Consider the following 19,602-nt stretch of genomic DNA (forward strand, 5'->3'; position numbering starts at 1 on the left):
TTTTTTCATTTGGAAGTACATGCATGGGACCGCTGCCCTTGAGATCGAAAACTTGGACCTCCTTCTCTGTAATTTTTTTTTTAAATTTATTCATTATTTTAGCATGCCGCTTTTCTTCCTCCAAAAACGTCTCTCGGAGGGGATGAAGTTTCTACTTGGAAAAATATGCCACAAAAGCCAATGACATCAATTACGGAGAGAAGGGAGCCCCCGCGAGCCCCCGGCCCCAAAATCTTTACCTCGACTTATTTTGGCAGTTATGATCAATTTTATTAGCTGTCCCTGAATTCTTCGGTATCCCCTATACTCCCTCAAAATCCCGCAAAAACGGTCCCCCCGCAGGGTGCGGCCCGGCCCCAAAATCTTTTACCTCGACTTATTTTGCAGTTATGAGCAATTTTAATAACTGTCCCTAGATTTTCGGGATCCCCTCAACCCCCTCAAAAATCCCGCAAAAACGGTCCCCCGCAGGGTACGGCGCCGATCCCCCAGGAATCCCCACCCGACTCGGCAACGCAGAGGCCTCCGCCCGACCCGACTCTTAGCGCGGTTGCCAAATCGCAAGCGTAAATCTCTTCGCGAGGGGAGCATCACCACATCGCGAAGCAAAAACCACACACATCCCCCTCCAAACCGGGTGAAGATACGTGCTTCTCGCCGGGCGCCGGAGTGCGGAGCTATGTGGCAGGTGCGCCCCCGGCTCCGGCCCCGGCTGCAGGTGTTACACACTGTGGGAACTCGTCACTGTGCGGTTCCCACGGGCCACGAATTCCCCTACAGTAGCTTGCCACGAGTCCACCGCGGGCCCGGCCCCCCACAGCCCCCACCCGGGCCGCGCCGTTGCCGGATCTCACCCTGAAACCCCCGGATTTCCACCCGCGGGTGCGCTCGATGGCAACCGGGCCTGGCCACCGTCTTCGGCGGCGCGGCTTAGCCATCCGCCACTTCATCCCGACTCGCGAGCGCTGCCTCCCGCGGCCACTTCCGTTCCTGCGCCCCGCGTGTGCTCTTGCCCGCTCCCTTATCAGTCGAGCCCTTATCAGTCGCCCGCTTATCAGCCGCGCGCCGCCGCAGACCGTGACTCCCCACCGGTGACTTTGCGGCCGGGTCTCCCGCCGGACTCTTATCTCTTATCATCCCTTATCAGCTATCAACCCTTATCAGTAGATTGCTGTCGAAATTACATTGTACATCAGTTTGACACTGATTAAACTGGATAAGCTACAAGACGCGCTCAAAGGCAGTGTTTTTTTACACGGAACTGTAAATGTTGTGATCATTGGTTTCAGACATTTTAAGACACTATCAAATTCCGAAACTTCTGTTATCATTACTGGTTCCTCTTGAGCAAAGTTATTCCTTTAAAAAACGAGCTTGGGAGTGGTATTTTGCTGGACAGAGATATTCCCTCCTGATTCTGTTATTATTGTGCTGTGGTTGTGTTTTCAGACATTTTTGAGACATTTTAAACCATTTTTAAGTCTTAAATCGATTGTTATCACTCCGTGGTGCTTGCGATAAGAGTGATCTATATTGGTGTCCGTTAATTTGTTATCAAAGAACTTTTTCTGCGTGTTGTTGACTGTCCTACGACCTGTAAGGAGTTTTCGTCTATTGCAATGCGCGCTTTGCGCTAAGCTGAAGTGAGTGTTTTCCGGAAAGTTTTTGGACCTGCGGACAGATTTCTACCATCATGAGCCCGACGAACAACTGCTATATCTTGCAGCCCTACCCGGAGGATCAGCCAAGGTCGAGGACTTTTCAATATAGAAAGGTAAGCACTTTTGCTTCTTCTTTGGCTTATTGTGTTTGATGATTTCAAACCCCCAGAAATTTTGACTTTTCTGACAGTCCTCGTGCGTTTGTGATTGATGACAATCTTTTCAACATAAGGTCATTTTTGGAGTTATCCAAATCGTCGTTCTTCAGGCCAAAGAACGTCACTTCATTCTAAGGTTGCACAATTGACTCTAGCAAGTCATTTATCTAAAAAAAATTGATTTTTGCGATTCTCAAGCAAAAAATTCAAAAAAATACAATTTGATAAAGATATCGCAACGTTGAAATGTAGCCACGTTCTTTCGTCTGGAATAGAAACGTATGTTTTTTTACAAAATCAAGTTAAAGTTTGATATGAAGCCATTTTTCAACGCCAACCCGTTGTTTTAGAACACAAATGAGTGTACCATCCTGACTAAAATTTAGTCAGATTTCTTGCATTCCAAATGTGAAAAATCAAAAAGAAGCGCTCTAAATTTCTGATAGTGTTCATTAAATACTGTTTGCAGTGAATGTACTGAATGTTATCGAAAAGACATCTTTGATTAGTTCGATGGGAGACTCGGACCAATTGAGAGAAATGCTTGCCTCTAAAAGCTGACTACTCAACTGTATTAACACGGCATCTGTTATGACGTCACTGATAACAACGCAATTAAAAATATCACAGCCAAAATGAGCTGAAGGGTAATGACAGAAGAAGCATGAACTTTTCGCAACTTCGCGAAGTATCGCGAAACCGCGGGTGTGTGGAACCTGCTGCACGAGCACATTCTAGTGTGTCTGAAGTTTTCGCTACCGTGATATTTTTACTAAGTTTTCTACTTTGACTGTGTGATGGAGTAAAACTTTTCAAGAGGTTTTTCTATTTTCATAAGGCAGGTTCTTCACATTGGATGAACGTCGACACGGGTTCCTCGAAAAAAATTCCTCTCTCCTGGGAAAGACTTAAAAATATTTTCCTGTTATTTTTTCTATAGCAACTTTCAGGTTTATTCTTGGAGATTTTGATAGGAGCTCAATTGCTGCACGTGATGTCTCGACTTAAATTTTTGAATCACTTTTTTTTAACTACAGTGTGTTAGGAACCGAGTTGGAAAATTTCATGAAAAATCAAAGGGTAAAGTTTCCTATTCAACAATATCAAAAATGTTTGCACTCCGCGAATGAGCGATGAACAATTCATTTTCATTAATTGTCAACGTGCTTTTTTGCCTCGTCGGTATGAATTAATACGAAACACCACGGTTACAAAATGTTATTAAAATATAATATATTAGTGGCAAAAACACAAAAATTGCAGGTACACTAAATGAGAACCCGCGCATTTTCTCATTTGTGGCAGTCCCATCATTTTTTCAAATACTCCATTATTATAAATATTACATTGTAAGAAAAAAGAAAATTAAGAAAGAAAATTAATTTAAGAGAAGAAAAGGAAGAAATTATTTAAAAAATTATTTCAGAATTTGCCAACAATCTCAGTGTAGGTGATACTTCATGAATTTTGTTCGGATCATACAAAAAATTGAAGAGGTAGACTGTTTGCTTGAATGTTTTCATCCTTAATATTTAAAAAATCTCAAAAAAGTTATGAGTCAAAACACGATGTGAAAAGAGGATTATTCGTCGTTCGATTCCCGTCACGCAAGATGATCTAAAAAAAGGCATGCACTTACAAAAACTAAATGTTTTTATTTTCTAAAATGTTAAAAAGTCTATTTTTATCTTTTATGTGCTCAACATGAAAAGGTTCCGTGTGTCTTTGAAAAGGCGGACCAAGTATCGAGGTGGAGAAATATCATTTTGAAAGTTGAAAGTGTCTCGCCCCCTAAGATGACACAAAAGTTTGCCTACGCCTTTGTTTACTTACGTCAATTTAGTTAGGAAAACACCTCATTAAAACTTGAGAGACAAACAAAGCAACTTTGTCCCGGTGATAGAGAATGAGAAAGTTTTCGGCTTGAAAATTTGGCTCGAGAGGATGTAAATTAGATATTCTAAAAGGAGCGCGTTTCGCGTTTTCGCCGGATGCGCCATGCTAATTTTCCATTCTTTTGAAAGAGTTTTAAAATGAAATATTTTCTCCCTTTTAATCAAGTTTTTTTTTTAGATCTGTAAAGGTTTGTCGTAATAATGTCATGATTGACTCAGGGGAGAAAATTCTTCCGTTTAATTTCTTCTCGAAAGTTATTTTTGCAACAAATATTGAGGAAATATATTGGGTTTCAGCCTAGGCCGTTTTCTCTAGCATTTCCACTCCTGCGCTCGTCGTCTAGATAAAATGGCAGCGGTTCATGGCGTCAGAAACCAGAATCTAGGTATTAATTAGGAGGCACGTTCACAGCAAAAATCATGTATTCGGAGGAAAAGAAGATATTTATCCTCCTTTAAATTGCGTTTGCATAATTTAATATCTCTAGTCATTTCAAAATTGTCTATTTTTTTATTATTATTAGAAAATGCTGCTATATTTCAAAAGCTTTTTCCCACATTTTAAGAGTCTTTTACCGAGGTTTCAACCTACTCCATTATTCACTTTGCATTTTCCACCGGCTGAGGACTGGACTGAGAATGTGTCTCGTCACAACTGTATACTCCTAGAATTTCTTCCACTTAAAACTGTTACCATACAAAAACATAAAAGAAACATAAGCAACTTTAAAAAAAAGGAAAGAATGTTCTCAAGAGATTTCATTTTTGCGTTATGAGACTGTTTTTACGGCATTTTCCCGCTTTTTTTGAAAGTCATTCACCACGATTTCAGCTTGATCCATTTACTTTCAAATCTTCACAGACTAGAGCCTATGCAGAGCCTACAGACTAGCGGAAATATATCTCGCTACGTGAACGTTCCAAAATTTTTTGAGAAACATTACTTAACTTTTGAGGAGGTTTGCAATTCACTGAGATTTTAGCTTGATCCATCATAGGCTCTCACTGACTGAGAAACGGACTGGGAATGCCCCTCTCTATTTCAACGTCCCAAATTGTTCCATAAACTTACTTTCTTTCAAAGAGGTTCTCCGCGTTTTAAGAGACAACTTCCGATATTTGAAAAGATAAAGTTAAATTTAGTCAATAGGAAAGGTTGATGATATAGAAACTTTAAAAGCGTATGACTCCGTTTACCCATAACGTTGAGTGTTAAAAATTGGTTTTCTTGTAAAATTTTCTTTCAGAAGCGCCCCTTGAACTGTAGAATTTAAACATCAAAATTTGCATTTTCAGTCAAAAATTTCATGCCCCATCTCTCTCCTGGATTCGATCCGCTGTGCGACTGGGGATTAGACCGGGAATATCTGTCGCTACTTCATCATCCAAAATTTTTTCGTAAAACGTTTTTAAAGTGCTTTCCTTATAGTCATCAAATTTACCGAGATTTCCCTCGCTACTTGAACATCCGAAATTTTGTCGTAAAACGTTATTTTCAAAGAGCTTTCCTAAGAGTCGTTTACCGAGACCTCAGCCTAGATTTTCCTCGCAACTTCGAATTTAATTTCTTTTTAAAAAAACAATATTTTTGAAAAGCTTTTCAACAAGTAATTTACTGAGATCTCAGAAGAGGTTTCCCTCACTTCTTAGACGTCCCAAATTTTGTTGTAAAACATTGTTTTTAAAAAACTTCCGTAAGAGTCATCCCTAGAGATTTCCCTCGCTATACTTGAACATCCCAAATTTTGTCGTAAAACGTTATTTTCGAAGAGCTTTGCTAAGAGTCGTTTAGCGAGATCTCAGCCTAAATTTTCCTCGCTACTTCAAAATTCCAAATTTTTTCGTGAAATATCATTTTAAAGAGCTTTCCCAAGAGTCGTTTACCGACATTTCAACCTAAATTTTCCTCGCTACTTCAAAATTCCAAATGTTTTCGTAAAACGTTTGTAAAGAGCTTCCCTAATAGTCATTTACCGAGATTTTAGGCAAGATTTTCTCGCTTCTTCAAAATTCCAAATTTTTTCGTAAAACGTTTGTGAAGAGCTTTCCTTACAGTCATTTACCGAGATTTCAGGCGAGATTTCAGGCAAGATTTCCATCGCTACTTCAACAACTCTAATTTTGTCGTAAAACGTTATTTTTAGAGAGCTTTCCTAGGAGTCATTTACGGAGATTTCAGCTCGATCCATTCACTCTTAAATCCCGGCCGACGCGATGGGGAGATCCGCTACTTGAACATCCCAAATTTTGTCGTAAAACGTTTGTAAAGAGCTTTCCTTACAGTCATTTACCGAGATTTCAGGCGAGATTTCAGGCAAGATTTCCATCGCTACTTCAACATCCCAAATTTTGTCGCAAAACGTTATTTTCAAAGAGCTTTCCTAAGAGTCGTTCACCGAGATCTCATCCTTTTTCCTCGCTACTTCAAAATTCCAAATTTTTTCGTAATACATTATTTAAAAGAGCTTTCTTAGGAGTCATTTACGGGGATTTCAGCTGGATCCATTCACTCTTAAATCCCGGGCGACGCGACGGGGTCCGGGCTGGGAATGGGAGCGGTTTACGGCGTTGGCGTCGGCGGGGCGAACGGAGGTATTAATTACTGTCAGGGGATAAATCGGATTGGTTTGTAGTGCGGCCTGTGCGGCTGAGCCCGGGACGAAAGCGGGCGAAACGAGCCGATGATTGGAAACGAGAGCCGCGGATCATTCGATTGAGAGTTCACGTCCGCCGCCACCGCTGAAGCTGAAGCTGAAACCGGCCCCAGATCCCGCCGACCCCAGTTGCCATGCCTTTACGCAGATCAAAATCACCAGAGAGACACTTTTTATACGCACTCTACACACCTATTTTCCTTGTGAGCTGAAAAAAAGTCACAATAAGTTCCACCAGAAGTTCACTTACTTGAATTTTGACATATTTGACTGTCTTTAGGAAGAGGGACCCCAGCCCATTCTACAAAAACTCAAATTATGTGTAGTAATAAATTTTTCGTTTGGACGCTTTCCAGTGTTGTCGAGTTTAGACTTTGTCCGGAGGTGGCTACCGCCACCCATGACTCAAAACTATGGAGAAAAGTTCGATATTTTGCCTAAAAACATTCAAAAATGTAGGATCATAATAGATTAACGCTGAAGTGCGATTTGTAATTTTCACCCTACATTGAAAAAAAAAAAAAGAATCTTAAATTTGCCGCCAAGAAGTATTTCTTCTTAAATCAATAATTTTTCTGGTTAATATAAGCTACTTTTTTGCTTAACCCGAACATTAATTTTCTTGTATCAAGGAACATTCACCTTAAAGCAAGATAAAAAAATTCTTGGCGGCAAATTTAAGATTCACCGTGCTTGATCCAAGCTACTTTTTTTTCAGTGTAAAAAAACTTAGTTTAAAAAAAATCGGTGCTTAGAATTCTGGTCTGCAAGTGTTGAGACAACAAAATACCCGATACTTATTAGTAGAATATTACACTCCATTGGCGTAAAAATGAACTTAACCGCTGGAAACTTACCTTGTATTAGGAGTGGGATGAGAGCTTTCCACCCGAAATGTTGAATCGATTTTTTTTAATTTATTCGACAAAAATGATTTTCCTAAAAATTTTGCCCACCGAACTCAAAAATGGACACAAAATACTGATGACCCCTTACCGTGATTTTACCGAGAATGCAGCAGCGATCAAATTTTTTAAATAAAATTTCCTTCAATTTCGATAAATTTATTTTCGAAAGAACTAGGTCCTTTCGCTACATTCGTAAAATCCGTTTATTTTGCCAAGATAGCGAGTTGTCAAAGAGCAGCAAATGCGCTAAGATCAACGTCAACATCTATTTCGCCTGCATATTACTAGACAGGCAAAAACTCGCCTTTGGGAGTTGGAATAGTTATCGTCTCAGAGCTTATTGAATTAGGAGTCCAGTAAATAACTCTCAGCACCGCACCGCGGACGTTCAAGCTTGAGTAAATATGCACTAAAAGCAATTAGCTTGATTCCTTACATTCAGGAGAGTTTAACTGCCGTGTTGCCGAAGAGAGCCGAAGTTTTACACCAAATTTTCCACGCCGCGCAAGTTTTCTTCAAAGAAAAAAACTCCTTGAAATGAATTTGATGATTCTAATAAAATTGAGAAATCAATTTTATTTTCAAAGAACAAGCAGTTATTAGAGAGCAATACGTTTCCAAAAATTGACGTCATTTAGTGGCGTGGCGTGTTTTGCGATGTATCGATTGATCTGCCGTTTAAACCTACTGGGAAGGATCGACAAGCAGTATTTTTGCAACGAACACCTCAATAATCGATCTTCTACCATAGCTTCAAATGAGGAAATATCGATACTCGATCATTCACGCCTCGTCACTGACTCGTTTTCGACATAAAAACAACGAGTGCAAATAATCATCCCATGATAGAGCACCGCGTGTTGTCTCGCGCGTATTGACGTCCTTTTCTCCTGACCTTTAAACTTAAAATTCAATAATTATTTGTCATAAGGGGAACCACGCAAGCATGCAGCATACAGCTATAACTTTAACACTAGAGAACTTTTATGTCGAAACCTTAAAAGCCGATATTTTTACCAGCAACTCGACGAAAATAGCTCCTCTGAAAACTTTGCCTGCGGGCTGATTATTGAAATTTACAGATAAAGCCATAGACAAAGTGAAAATTTAGTGATCCAATTGGTAGAAGCGGGTGGTTACTTTAGACACAGGAGGTAAATAATAGACCACCTAATGGCAACCTTTGAGAGACCCCATAGTTAGACCCCCTTTGTCCTATAAGTACCACCCGTTTCAATCAATATGATCGCTCCATTTCCCCTTGATCTTCTTTGTCTATCGCTTTAGCTGTGTCCATCAATATCAATGATCAGCCCGCTGCTTGAAATAATTAGGAGTTGAATCCCTTTTCACGTGAATGGTTACATATTCTCGAATAGCATATTCCAAGACGTTGCACATCGCAATCGGCCGGTGTTAAACAAAACCGATTGTCAAATCGGATGGTAAACTTTCGCCAAACATGTTCCAACAAAAAAATGTTTCGCTAGAATTTTCGTATCCGAAATCGAGGAGATTATCAACCTATTGAGCCAGAGCAATGGCACTCACCGTGAAAAACTCCCTAACTCGATCAATCGCGCCAAAATTGACATGACAACGCGGTAGTGAGTGTGGCTTTGAGTTAAAACCCCTGTCAGTGAGTAGGATAGGTCGGGGATGGAGCGGGAATGGAGCGGCTGGTGGTTGCGATAGTAGGGATGGTGCTCGAAGGCGGGGGGGAGGGGGGGGTTATCCCTCAAGATAATTAATTTCAGCGACACTTGATTATCGCCTCGCCGATGCCATTCACAGAGGGGCTTTCGTTTGCGAAAAAGCGTCACGCCCGGGTGGCTTGCTCAATTCGCGTGTTGATTACACTTATAATGCCATCGTCGATTGGCTTGTACAAAATAATTAAGCTTGAGGTGCGGTCTGGGTGAGCTAATTTCATAATTCATATTTTTAGTGTGTTGAAATCAGGATTTAATCGCGGGATTAAAATACTAATCTTGGCGTGGTCGTAAAGGAAGATGGCGATATTTTTAGGAGCACCAGATGTGATGAAAATTTGAGAAAAGGGATCGATTTTATGTCCCGAGAAAGATGGTGGATCCTATCCTATAACTTTGTTAATTTTTTGTTAACTTTCGTTAATTTCTACATCAGTTAGGAAAATATTTAAAAAATCATTTTTTTATCCATGTACACGCATAAGGACGATATTATTTGGTGACGCAGATCACAACAAAACAAATGATTATGAGACCGCGAAAAACTATTTTTCCGAGCTAAATTACCTCTTTGATTTTCCTTCAAAATTGCTGTCTATTTTAAAGTGGTTTTGTAGCGGTACTTTTTTTCCTTTCTGGCGTTCCGATCGTCGATCGATCAATGTTGTATTTGGATTTTAGGATATTTTTTTCAGAAGTCCTAACGTCACATCGCGCTGTAATGCGTCAGATGTTTGTGATCTTTTGCACGAGATTTGACCGAAGGTACATTGGAATAACTCGAAAAGTACGTCCCAAGTGTAAATCGCAAATTGTTTCGTCTTTTTGACTTGGAAATTTCACTTGGGACAATTTATTTCAATGTGATTCTTGACCAAATTTCGAACACAAATACCTAAAAGCGTAGCTAGGGGGTGTCTGGCGCTCCCTCCATGTCGGGAAATTTGCGCAAAAAATACAATTTTTCGTTGGTTTCAGGAGTTTTATCGATTTTATCGAGTTTTTATCGAACTCTCGTCTCCCGCCCCAACATGAAAAATTGGCCGTGGGAAAAACAATACTCCACGTGCTGAGTCAAATGGCGCACCACACAGCAGTTTTGGCAGACCTCCCAATCGAGTATTGTTGCTTTCCCACCCTCTGTGGTTCAAAATGTAAACAACTTGCTATAACTGAGCCAAAGCGTCTAGATTGAGGATGCTATATTGGCATATCGCAGAGACTGTCACGGTAACGTTTAATATACGATTTAATTCACGTAGATTATTGTTTTTTCCATGAGCGGGAAGTTTAAAATGCATCAAAAAACGTATTGCCTTGGTAAGGAGTCACGCGAATCGTGTTTCACGTAAAATTTTGATTAAGACAGGGAAAAAAAGAGGCAGGTTTTGTTGGATGATATGGACATCTCCAAGTAATTGTGGTAGTATCTCAATAAATCAGGTTACCAACACAAATGTTGCGGTACCACCCCAACTCGAGTTTCGGTACTACCAAAATTGATTGGAAATGCCTATATAATCCAACAAATTGGAAGAATACCACAATTTTAGGGAATAACCCCTAACACTGTTTGTTCCGAGAAACACACATCAGGATGCTTAAATTCGGGCTTTGTCTTCTATTTTGAAAATGAATCCTAAAATGTAGATATTACCTAATAATTAATTGATCGATCAACGATCGAAATGTTCTCCAGAGTGCTGAAGATCTACTTGAAATGATTCCACGATTCCGGAGCGCTGTCTAGGGGACAGCTCCCGGAATGGACAATGGGCAGGGGACATGAAACTGTGAGCGCAGCTCCACCGGAACCACGCTTCGTATATCGGTCAATGACGCACTTGTCACATTTGTGCCGCAGGCCGCAGGCAGCCACGAACCAATTGATTTACTTTGGAGCACACGCGCCGATTTGACCTTCCGCCTTCCGCCGGGCTGCGTCAATAACCTCTTCATCCACAGAGGAACGGGAGGGGTTGTTCAAATGCTCCCATAGTTTTCTAACTTTTCTGTGATTCATTTTTTTGATGATTTAAGCAAACGAGTGATCAACTTTCTCTTTGGTAATAATGGGCTATGAGTGACTTCTCGATACGTCATACACTGACTGTTCACACTATCGCCAAAAATTCAAAGACTCTGTCGTGGGAGCCGCATTTGCAGGAATTGAACTTGAAGTTTAACCTCCGTTCCGGCTCAATGCCGATATTTCGGCTGCTGGAGCCTAACTTTCAGCCTCTGTTTCTCGAGTCGATCCAGATGCTCGGCCTGGTTCCTTTCTGCTTTGACCCGCCAAATATACAGATCAGTGATGTCTATATAGCCCTTGTTAATATGGGCAATAAAAACGTCTCGATACGTCATAACTTGATGTGTCACAACTGCGTGGCGGGGTCCTCTTTTGAAAATATTGATGTTTTAGGGGATGCTTTCCTTTCTGGCCCCCTGGGGTCGGAGATCGTGACCCCAAAAATTTTCCTCCATCCATGATTACGACAACAGTCCAAATCGGCACATTTTAACTCGATAATTCAAAAATTAACGGCGTATCGAGAGCTACATTTGCCCATCCCGGTAGATTGGGACTAAAGCCTCTTTGCAAAAAAGTTACGCGTATTGCTTGATGGTTTAATTTCACTGGATGCTGAGAAAAAATACAACTGATCCAAGGAGGATGAAAACTAGAAGAATCACTTGTTAACATCAGCTATTGCCGAATAAGTTGATTGAACAATTTAAGTTTTTACAATAGAACGTTTGTGCGGATTTTTTTTTTTTTTTTTTTTGAAAATTTGAAGAAATTTGCCGTGTACTATCCAAAAAATTCACTGAAATTTGCACACACACACACACAAAAAATCCACGCAACCGTTTTCATGTATAAAATGAAATTGCCCGGTAAAATTTGGCCATAGCTGATGTGGCTTGGTCCCTTTCTGCCGAACGCAGACCATTTTTATTTCACCCGCTTTACCTTTAACACTTCACCCCACAATTTTTCCCCCCAACTAAAACGGCCCTTCAGCAGACTGATGCGCTCATTTTCGGCTTCCTTTGTCCCGGTCAACCCCCGCGACGATTGTCCGCAGAACAAAGGAACTTTTCCGACCATTTTCTCCCTCCCTCCCTTGCCGTCGAACCGAGATCCGTACTTTTTCAAGGCAGCTGTCTAGGCAGATCACTCAGCCTTGCCGCCACTTAAATGCAGCTATTTCAGCGGCCGCGGCCATCAGCGCTCGGGAGAATTCACGAGTCCCAGCCTGTGGAGGCGAAACCACTTATCTTCACACGAAATCCGCGTGGGGATACGTTGTTTTTGCGCGGGAGGGATTCGTTGGTGAGCGGCAGGGAATTCTCGGTGGAAATGAATCAGAGTGGAATTCGTCGTTGTCGGAGCAGTAAACCTAAATCGCGGTGCATTATACACCAGCTGCAGGGGGTTTAAACCGCGACGCATGCCGCGGCCGTGCACGGCGACAGGGAAATTCCTTCCGCAGTTCCTTTGCGGCAAGCGCGAGAGTCGATCGAATAAATCTGTCCATCCTGGCTTTTGTTTGATCCGTCGCTTCGTTGCTACATCGTCGCGCCCGCGAAAAAATCGCGACCGAATCGAACAGCTGCATCTACCGAATTGGAGGTTTTTCAAAGTGTTCACCGGGAATCGAAATCCCTGGAATCTGGCTTGTCAGGCCCAGGGACAAGGATGGTTAAACTGCCATATCTTCGCAAAGATTCGCCACTTTTTTCTCCCGGTAACTAAAAAAAAAGAGTGTTCACTGATTAGTATATCGAGACGAAGGAACGATACCGCCTAGAGTACCTTAATGCTGAGAGTAAAGACAATACGAATCCATTTCTGATTGGTACCCTTATTTTAGCCCTCCATAGTGTCACAAACGGGAGTAAAGATTACATTCTCACCGATTGCAAAGATTATAAACTGGAATGGACCGGCGCATTAGGGACACGGCAAGGAACGAGGAGAGAAGGAACGGAGATAGAATCCGGCAATGAGTTGATCAAAGATTACGAAAAACGTTCAATTTTTGTAACCTTTATTTCCGTTTGTAAGAGCCGCGTTGTCTCAACCCTCTCTATAAAGGTACTCTAATACCGCCTAACTGACGATTTTGGCAAAAATGAGTCAGCGACTTTGCCACATTCTTCAGTATTAAATACGCAAGCGATTTTTCATTTCTTTCAATTCCGCATGAGAGCGCTGTAAAGACGCTGGAATGAATGAAAAACTTGCAAATCTAACCTTAAGATTACAAAAATGCGAAGTTTCTTCTTTGAACTGCAAAATCATCAGTTTGCAGATAGGCGGTATTGTTCCTTACCTATGGATATGCGTATGTTGTGGCATTGTGGCCATTACAGAAAAATAAGCAAGAATTCGAGACAAATTGCTGAAAACTGATCATAAATTGACAAAACTGCCCACGAACTCAAAATAATGATCCAGTTCTTTAAGAAAAGGCTGAGATCATCCCAATTTTGCACGTCTTTCTCAAACCTGACCAGCAATAGAACCGCGTTAAGCAGAAAGGAATCAAGCCACATCAGCCATTGCCAAATTTAATGGGACAGTTAAAATTTTGACTTGACAATTGGAATTTCGTGCGAATTTTAGTAAATTTTCTCCACAGTACGAAACAAATTCCTTAAAATTTTCAAAGGAATCCGCACAAACGTTCTCTGGTAAAAAATTAAATTGGCCAGTTAAATTTGGCAATAACCGATGTGGCTTGGTTCCTTTCTGTTAAACATGGTCCAATTCGAAATCCCCTAATCCCACTGCTTTAACATACCCTCGTGCTCAGTTTGAGAAACCTCTAATCCGACATCGTCGGATCGGTTTCCCAGCTTCCTCAAGGCGCGCATGCGCCAACGCGCGGTCTCCGTGCGCGCCCAATTAGCGGCGGGAGAGATATCCCCCATCGTTTGAAATTACTCAGAAAATCTTCTTGGAGGGACATGTCAACGGTTGTCAACTCCACGGCGAATCGAGAATTTTTCCGGACCGATTGCGAGGAGTTTTCCCGAGCGCGGCAACGGGGGGCTGGTATCCGTCGGATTGGACCGTCATGAAATCGGGTGAATGCCGATGAGAAATGACGGGGGCTAAGCGGGCCATTTGAGAAGTCCCCCACGTCACATTTTTCATCCTCCGGAGAATCCTTCCCTATTTCCCTTTCCTATCGTCCGCGAGACGGGACGTGTCGCGCCTCGCATATTCGCACAAAGGCTTGAATAAATTAATACCGACTCGTGGTATAATTCTATGATGGTGCAAAACTGCCGTGCTAAGGAAAAACGTCGTATGAGCCTTCAGGCGTTGCCATATTTACTTTGATAAAACACGAATTTCCTGGTAAACTTATGAATATTTTCCTTCCAATTTTTCAGATAATTTTGTTCGCAATTTCACCTGAAGTCCCTGAAAATTCCAAGGAAAAATATTCATATAACTTTCTTCAAAAACAAACATTTAATTGAAGGAAATTTGGCAACTCCCGAATGTTCATACGACGTTTTTCCTCAGCACGGCCGAAAAGTACACGGAGAAATTTTTCGAGAGTGCCTATAGGAACATCCTGTTAAAAATCCCATCGTTGGATTTTATTTTGTTATAACCATGGAATGCCCATGCTTCCAATGAGATTCAGCCTTCAAAGCGCGGCTTTTTTTATATTAGGTTCGTTTAATAATGTGACTAGACCCTCCTCCTTGCATCTGCTTAACTGATTGTCTTTAATATATGTGTGAAATTACAACTTTTACTCCCTATTTTATCCAATCATGCCACATACTCAACGAACTACAGCGGCAGTGCAGCGCGTGTATTTCCGGTAGGCGCGAAAATTCAAAACGCCTTCAATTGTCCAAATATACATCACGCACATCCCCTGAACACGAATAGTTGCATGCAGGCGTTATGAACGATTTCTACCATGCTGCGAACGTTTAAAGATGTAGCACATGCATGTGGCACTACGGTTTTATTCTCTCAAAAATGAAGTGTTCTTATCATACCCTTTGCTCATGAGCAGTTTTGTGTTGACTGTAGACGTACATGTCATAGGAGTTTACAAGTCCATGAAAATGGAAACGTCTCTCCGTAAACTACGCAGCGATTGATACGTTTTATTTTATATTCTAATATATTTATTATCGAGTTCAAAAGGTTCTTAATTTAAAGTCCGCCTGTATTAAAACATCCACTCATGGTCTACATACTTATGAAAGGTTTTCCGCGAATGGAGTTTTTGCATGCATGTGTCAGGGATTTGCGATTTAAATGCATTCTCTTGGGTGAAATGTCGTGGGAAACACGACAATGCCACTGATCTTCTCTGAAATCATCTCCTAGTCTAAAAAAACTCTCAAAGTTCAGGCCGTAATGGAAGGGTTATTCCACGCTACGTGACGTTGAAAATCCACCTCTCTCTGGCCAAACTCTACATGCAGATAAATGGAGCAAGTACATTAGCAGGGTTGCCATTTTGTTTGGGGACTCCAAGACTGCAAACACGGAAACCGTGATAATGTATTTCATCCCTATCTGTGTATGGAGAGTTTGACTAGATGTGGAGGTGGACCTCGACGTATGATATTCTCTCCGCTACGCCCTGACTTTGCGAGCTTTTTTGAGCTCAGAAATGTATTATAAAGAAAACTAGTGGCGCCACTGTGTTTTCGCAAAAGACTCCCAGTCTGAGGTCTCCCCATGGTCTGCATATCTCACAATGAAAGTTTCTTTTTACTCATGGATGAATGGTTCAGTTGCGTTGGTCACAGAATCTTGTTTTGATGATTCTTTCTTGTAGATCAGTTTAAAACAGTAAGATCTGGCCAAACAACAACTTTCTATGTCCAATGAAAATTCAGTTATCGTTTTGATAAACTTTTGGTTATGACACGTCATCCACCGCGGTAGTGGCACCTTCGGTTTCTTCCACCTCGTTTTCATCAGTCAAAGATACACACATTTGCACTGAATTGATCAATCCTAAACTCGGATGAAACCAAGGATGTCAGTACGGATGACGTCAAAAACCTGACATTTCAAAGCGCGATATCTCGGTTAATATTGGACGTAGAAAGTTGCTGTTTGGACAGATCTTACTATTTTCAGCTGACCTACAAAAATCAAGCATCAAAACACGATTCTGAGACCACGCAACTGACCCATTTACCTTGGAGGCCACCGGGCTCAATACCCAAAGTCCAAAACCTACATACATACATAAAGCCGCTTTTATAGCGCAGCCTCGCGCTTTGCGACGCCCAATCGCCATTGCCCCCTATCCAACCTAACCTTAAAACCTAACCTAACCTTAGGTCCAAAACCTAACCTTTAAATTTTTTTTGTTCCAGATCACAAAACCAATGCTGGAACGTCGCAGGCGAGCGCGGATAAACCGATGCTTGGACGAGCTGAAGGAACTCATGGTGAAAACCCTCCAGGACAAAGGCGAGAACGTCTCGAAGCTGGAAAAAGCGGACATCCTGGAACTGACCGTCAACTACCTTTACACCCTCCAGAGCCAGCACGCCTTGGCGCTTACCCCTGAGGCAGCCTACGCGGACCGCTTTCGCGCCGGCTTCACCCACTGTGCGGCCGAGGTGTCGCAGTACCTGGCCGCGGCTATGAACCCCAGCCCCAGCCCCAACCCCGACGCCAGCCCCCTCGACCAAAGTTCTGGTGTTAAGCTTCTCAAGCACCTAGGAACGTGTATCCGCACCCTCAGTGCTGAGCAAATGTCACCGGAGAAGGATGAAGGCTCGTCTGTTTGGAGGCCGTGGTAGCTGATAGTCGTTTAAGGGTTGTATATTATTTTGAGACCTGGAAGTATCGTTGATATATGCTGAGAGGGGCGCTTTAGAGTTTGGTAAACTTTTGCTACCGTTTCGATAAATGTCTCGTCAGTAGCAATCTGGAAAGTGGCAACACTGTTTTTCATCCATTTAAATCTATGTAAAACGATCGATTCTTGGTAAAGCACACCTGAATTGATATTGTCAATGGGTTTTTATGGAGAAAAACATTCTTGCCAACTTGCAAAATTGCCACTATGTCTGGTCCATTTGTGATTCTTACAAAACTGTTTTCTATCCATTAAATGTAGGCAGAACAATCGATCCTAGGTGCAAAACAACCTAAACTGTCGCTTAGAAAACCTTGGATCACCTTGAATAATCGATCATTTTAATGGATTTAAAAGGAAAAAACGGTGTTACCAACTTGCCAGAATCAACTCTGCACTGGTCAACAAAAATTTTTGTCGCCTACGCGTTAGGACTTGTCATTGAGGGGTTTTGCTCTTTGATTCAGCTCTGTTTGTCTCTATTATTTCAAAGTTTTCCCAGAGGATAAAATTTTCCAGGAAATTTTGATTCCTCTGAAAATTGGTGCATGCTGGGAGAAACACAGGTTACTTTTGGATTCGGCAGCAAAAATGTCAAGGAGTGCATCAATGAAAAATGTCCAAAATGTGTATGTAAATTTTTTTTCGGAATCTCAAATCACCTAAAAAAGGTATGGTTGAAGTTTAGGTAGGTACAACATAGCATGTAAATGAAAGCTAAATGAAAAACCAATATCTGTGTACCATCCTGGAACCAACTCGCGCGTATGTTGAGAACAAAATCTAGAGTATTCTAGAGGATCAGTTTAGACTAATGACGCGCCTTCAATTACTCCAGCCAGCAACACGCATGTCATCTGCGAAGAATTACATATACAATCAGCGTCGAAGGCATTTTTAAGTGGCTTACCTTACTCATGCTAATATCGCGATACCTTCAGGTCTTACTTGGAAAAGCTCTAGGGAGCGTGGATGAGAACTTTGTGCAAAATCATCCTAAAATGTGAAAAAAATTCTTAATTTTTACAAATGGAACATTCTAGATTGGCACTTAATTTGAAATCCTCTCTCCTATGAGTGTAAATTTGCTGTGATTTATTTTAGTTGTTTACATTAATTCTTAATTTTATTTTTGTAGAAATTACTTACACTTCCGAGTGCGCGGGAAGTGAAAATTCATTTGTTTTAGTTTTTATTAGATACTCTCTTTACACAACATGATCTTGATACATAATTCCTCCTTCTTTTGGTGCCTTCGTTGAGTATGCACAGGGTTTCTGGAAGAAAAAAAAAGCATTTTAGCGATCCAGGAAGACTTAAGCCGTCAACTAAGTTTCAATCTTCAAATTTTTTATGAACACCCGCCTATGTCTTTCACATTTTCCTCTTAAGTTTTAATTTAGTTAAGAATTGTTAAGTACTTACACAGTTGGTATCTAGAACGTGTTATCTGTTATTTGGAAATGAAATATTCTGAGAATGCCAAAAGTTTCGTTTTATGTTGAAATTTGTTTTTCTTTACTAAAAATGTATTTAAGGTTCGGGGTTATTCTACTTTTTTGATGCTTCCTATAAATTAACTCTTATATACTTGGAAATGATTGAGTTTCTCTATATTGAATGACTAAAATACATCTGTCTTCGTAAAAATAGTACTGTTTACCGTAATAAAAATCTTTGTCCGAGCAATTTTCTAATTGATAAGTTTGATGTTAAAATTTTCAAGGTGGTAATCTCTATGAAATTATTATTACAATTGGTTGTCATGTATCGAAATAAAAAATCTACCGTTTAAAGCAGATGACAGGGTTTAATTATAACTATTCTCAATTTTTTTACAGGTTTCTCTCAGTAAAGAAAAAAAAATGTACCTTTAATCCATTCAATCTTCCACTTAAGATTATATTTGTGTCGTACCTGAGAATTAATGGATTTATACAACAAAACCTCTTAATTGTCACCTTTTGAGCGCAAACACCTTTTTCCTCACAATTGGCGGAAATTTCGGTGCTGTTCTTGGTTTAACACAACTAGTGTTCTTCCAGTAATTTTTAAAAATAATGTAATTCACAAAGGATCCTTGAAATTCTCTCTTCATTTAATTGTGTGCACATCGATTACTAACAATCGTATCAATGCATACTATAATCTTACATGTCTTTAAATTTTTCTTTTATTACGTTTGCAACCTTTTACACGCTTAACAGTGCATTCAAAAAGTATTAAAGCGAGCTTAAGTTTTTGAAAGATATCAAGAAATGTTTTTGTTATTCAAACTCATTCTAAAATCCCCATTTGGCATGTTTTTCTTGTACTTGTAAGAGTAAGCAGAATCAAATAGTCGAAATTGTATCCATCTATCGACGTCTTCCTTGTTCAGAAATATTATGTTCTCAAATATTTAGTTTGATTTTGTCATGTTAACTGTAACATTTGAAATTTTAGTGCGCTTATATTACTTACTCCAGATAAAAACTTCCTCTCTAGTTGAGTTTAAAATACTTTAAGTTTTCTATTAGTGTACATTTGTAAATTTCCAAAAGATAATTTATTTTGAAACTTGAAGCAAAAAATTTATTCGTTATTATATTGGTTTTTCTTTGAAATTTTTAACATTTATATTGCCTAAGTTTTGGGGTAGTCCTTATTTTGTGGAGATTTGCCACTATATTTACGTATTTGTGACTTAGCCTTCTTTTGGACACGTTTATAAATACAATAAAACAAATGAGAATACTAA

General features: G+C 40.5%; 1 protein-coding gene across 2 annotated transcripts; it reads left to right on the plus strand.

The window, feature by feature from the left end:
* The first annotated feature begins 938 nt into the window (after nt 1-938).
* Nucleotides 939-19,602, plus strand: LOC109044145 (enhancer of split mdelta protein). Of its 2 annotated transcripts, none has more exons than XM_019061706.2 (2): nt 939-1,774; nt 16,372-19,602. In XM_019061706.2, exons 1-2 carry the CDS (start codon nt 1,694-1,696, stop codon nt 16,801-16,803), a joined length of 513 nt encoding a protein of 170 aa, XP_018917251.1. In that variant the 5' UTR covers nt 939-1,693; the 3' UTR covers nt 16,804-19,602. The 2 variants fall into 2 exon arrangements, with proteins under 2 accessions (XP_018917251.1, XP_072157317.1); XM_072301216.1 differs by lacking the exon at nt 939-1,774 and adding an exon at nt 2,092-2,899.

This window comes from Bemisia tabaci, chromosome 6 (assembly GCF_918797505.1).
Source record: "Bemisia tabaci chromosome 6, PGI_BMITA_v3".
NCBI lineage: Eukaryota > Metazoa > Arthropoda > Insecta > Hemiptera > Aleyrodidae > Bemisia > Bemisia tabaci.

Bases quoted from the DNA above. Each gene is read 5' to 3' on its own strand.
- LOC109044145 (XM_019061706.2), top strand. From the start codon at position 1,694: ATGAGCCCGACGAACAACTGCTATATCTTGCAGCCCTACCCGGAGGAT. The intron at 1,775-16,371 runs GTAAGCACTTTT...TTTTTGTTCCAG, and splicing joins GGACTTTTCAATATAGAAAG to ATCACAAAACCAATGCTGGA.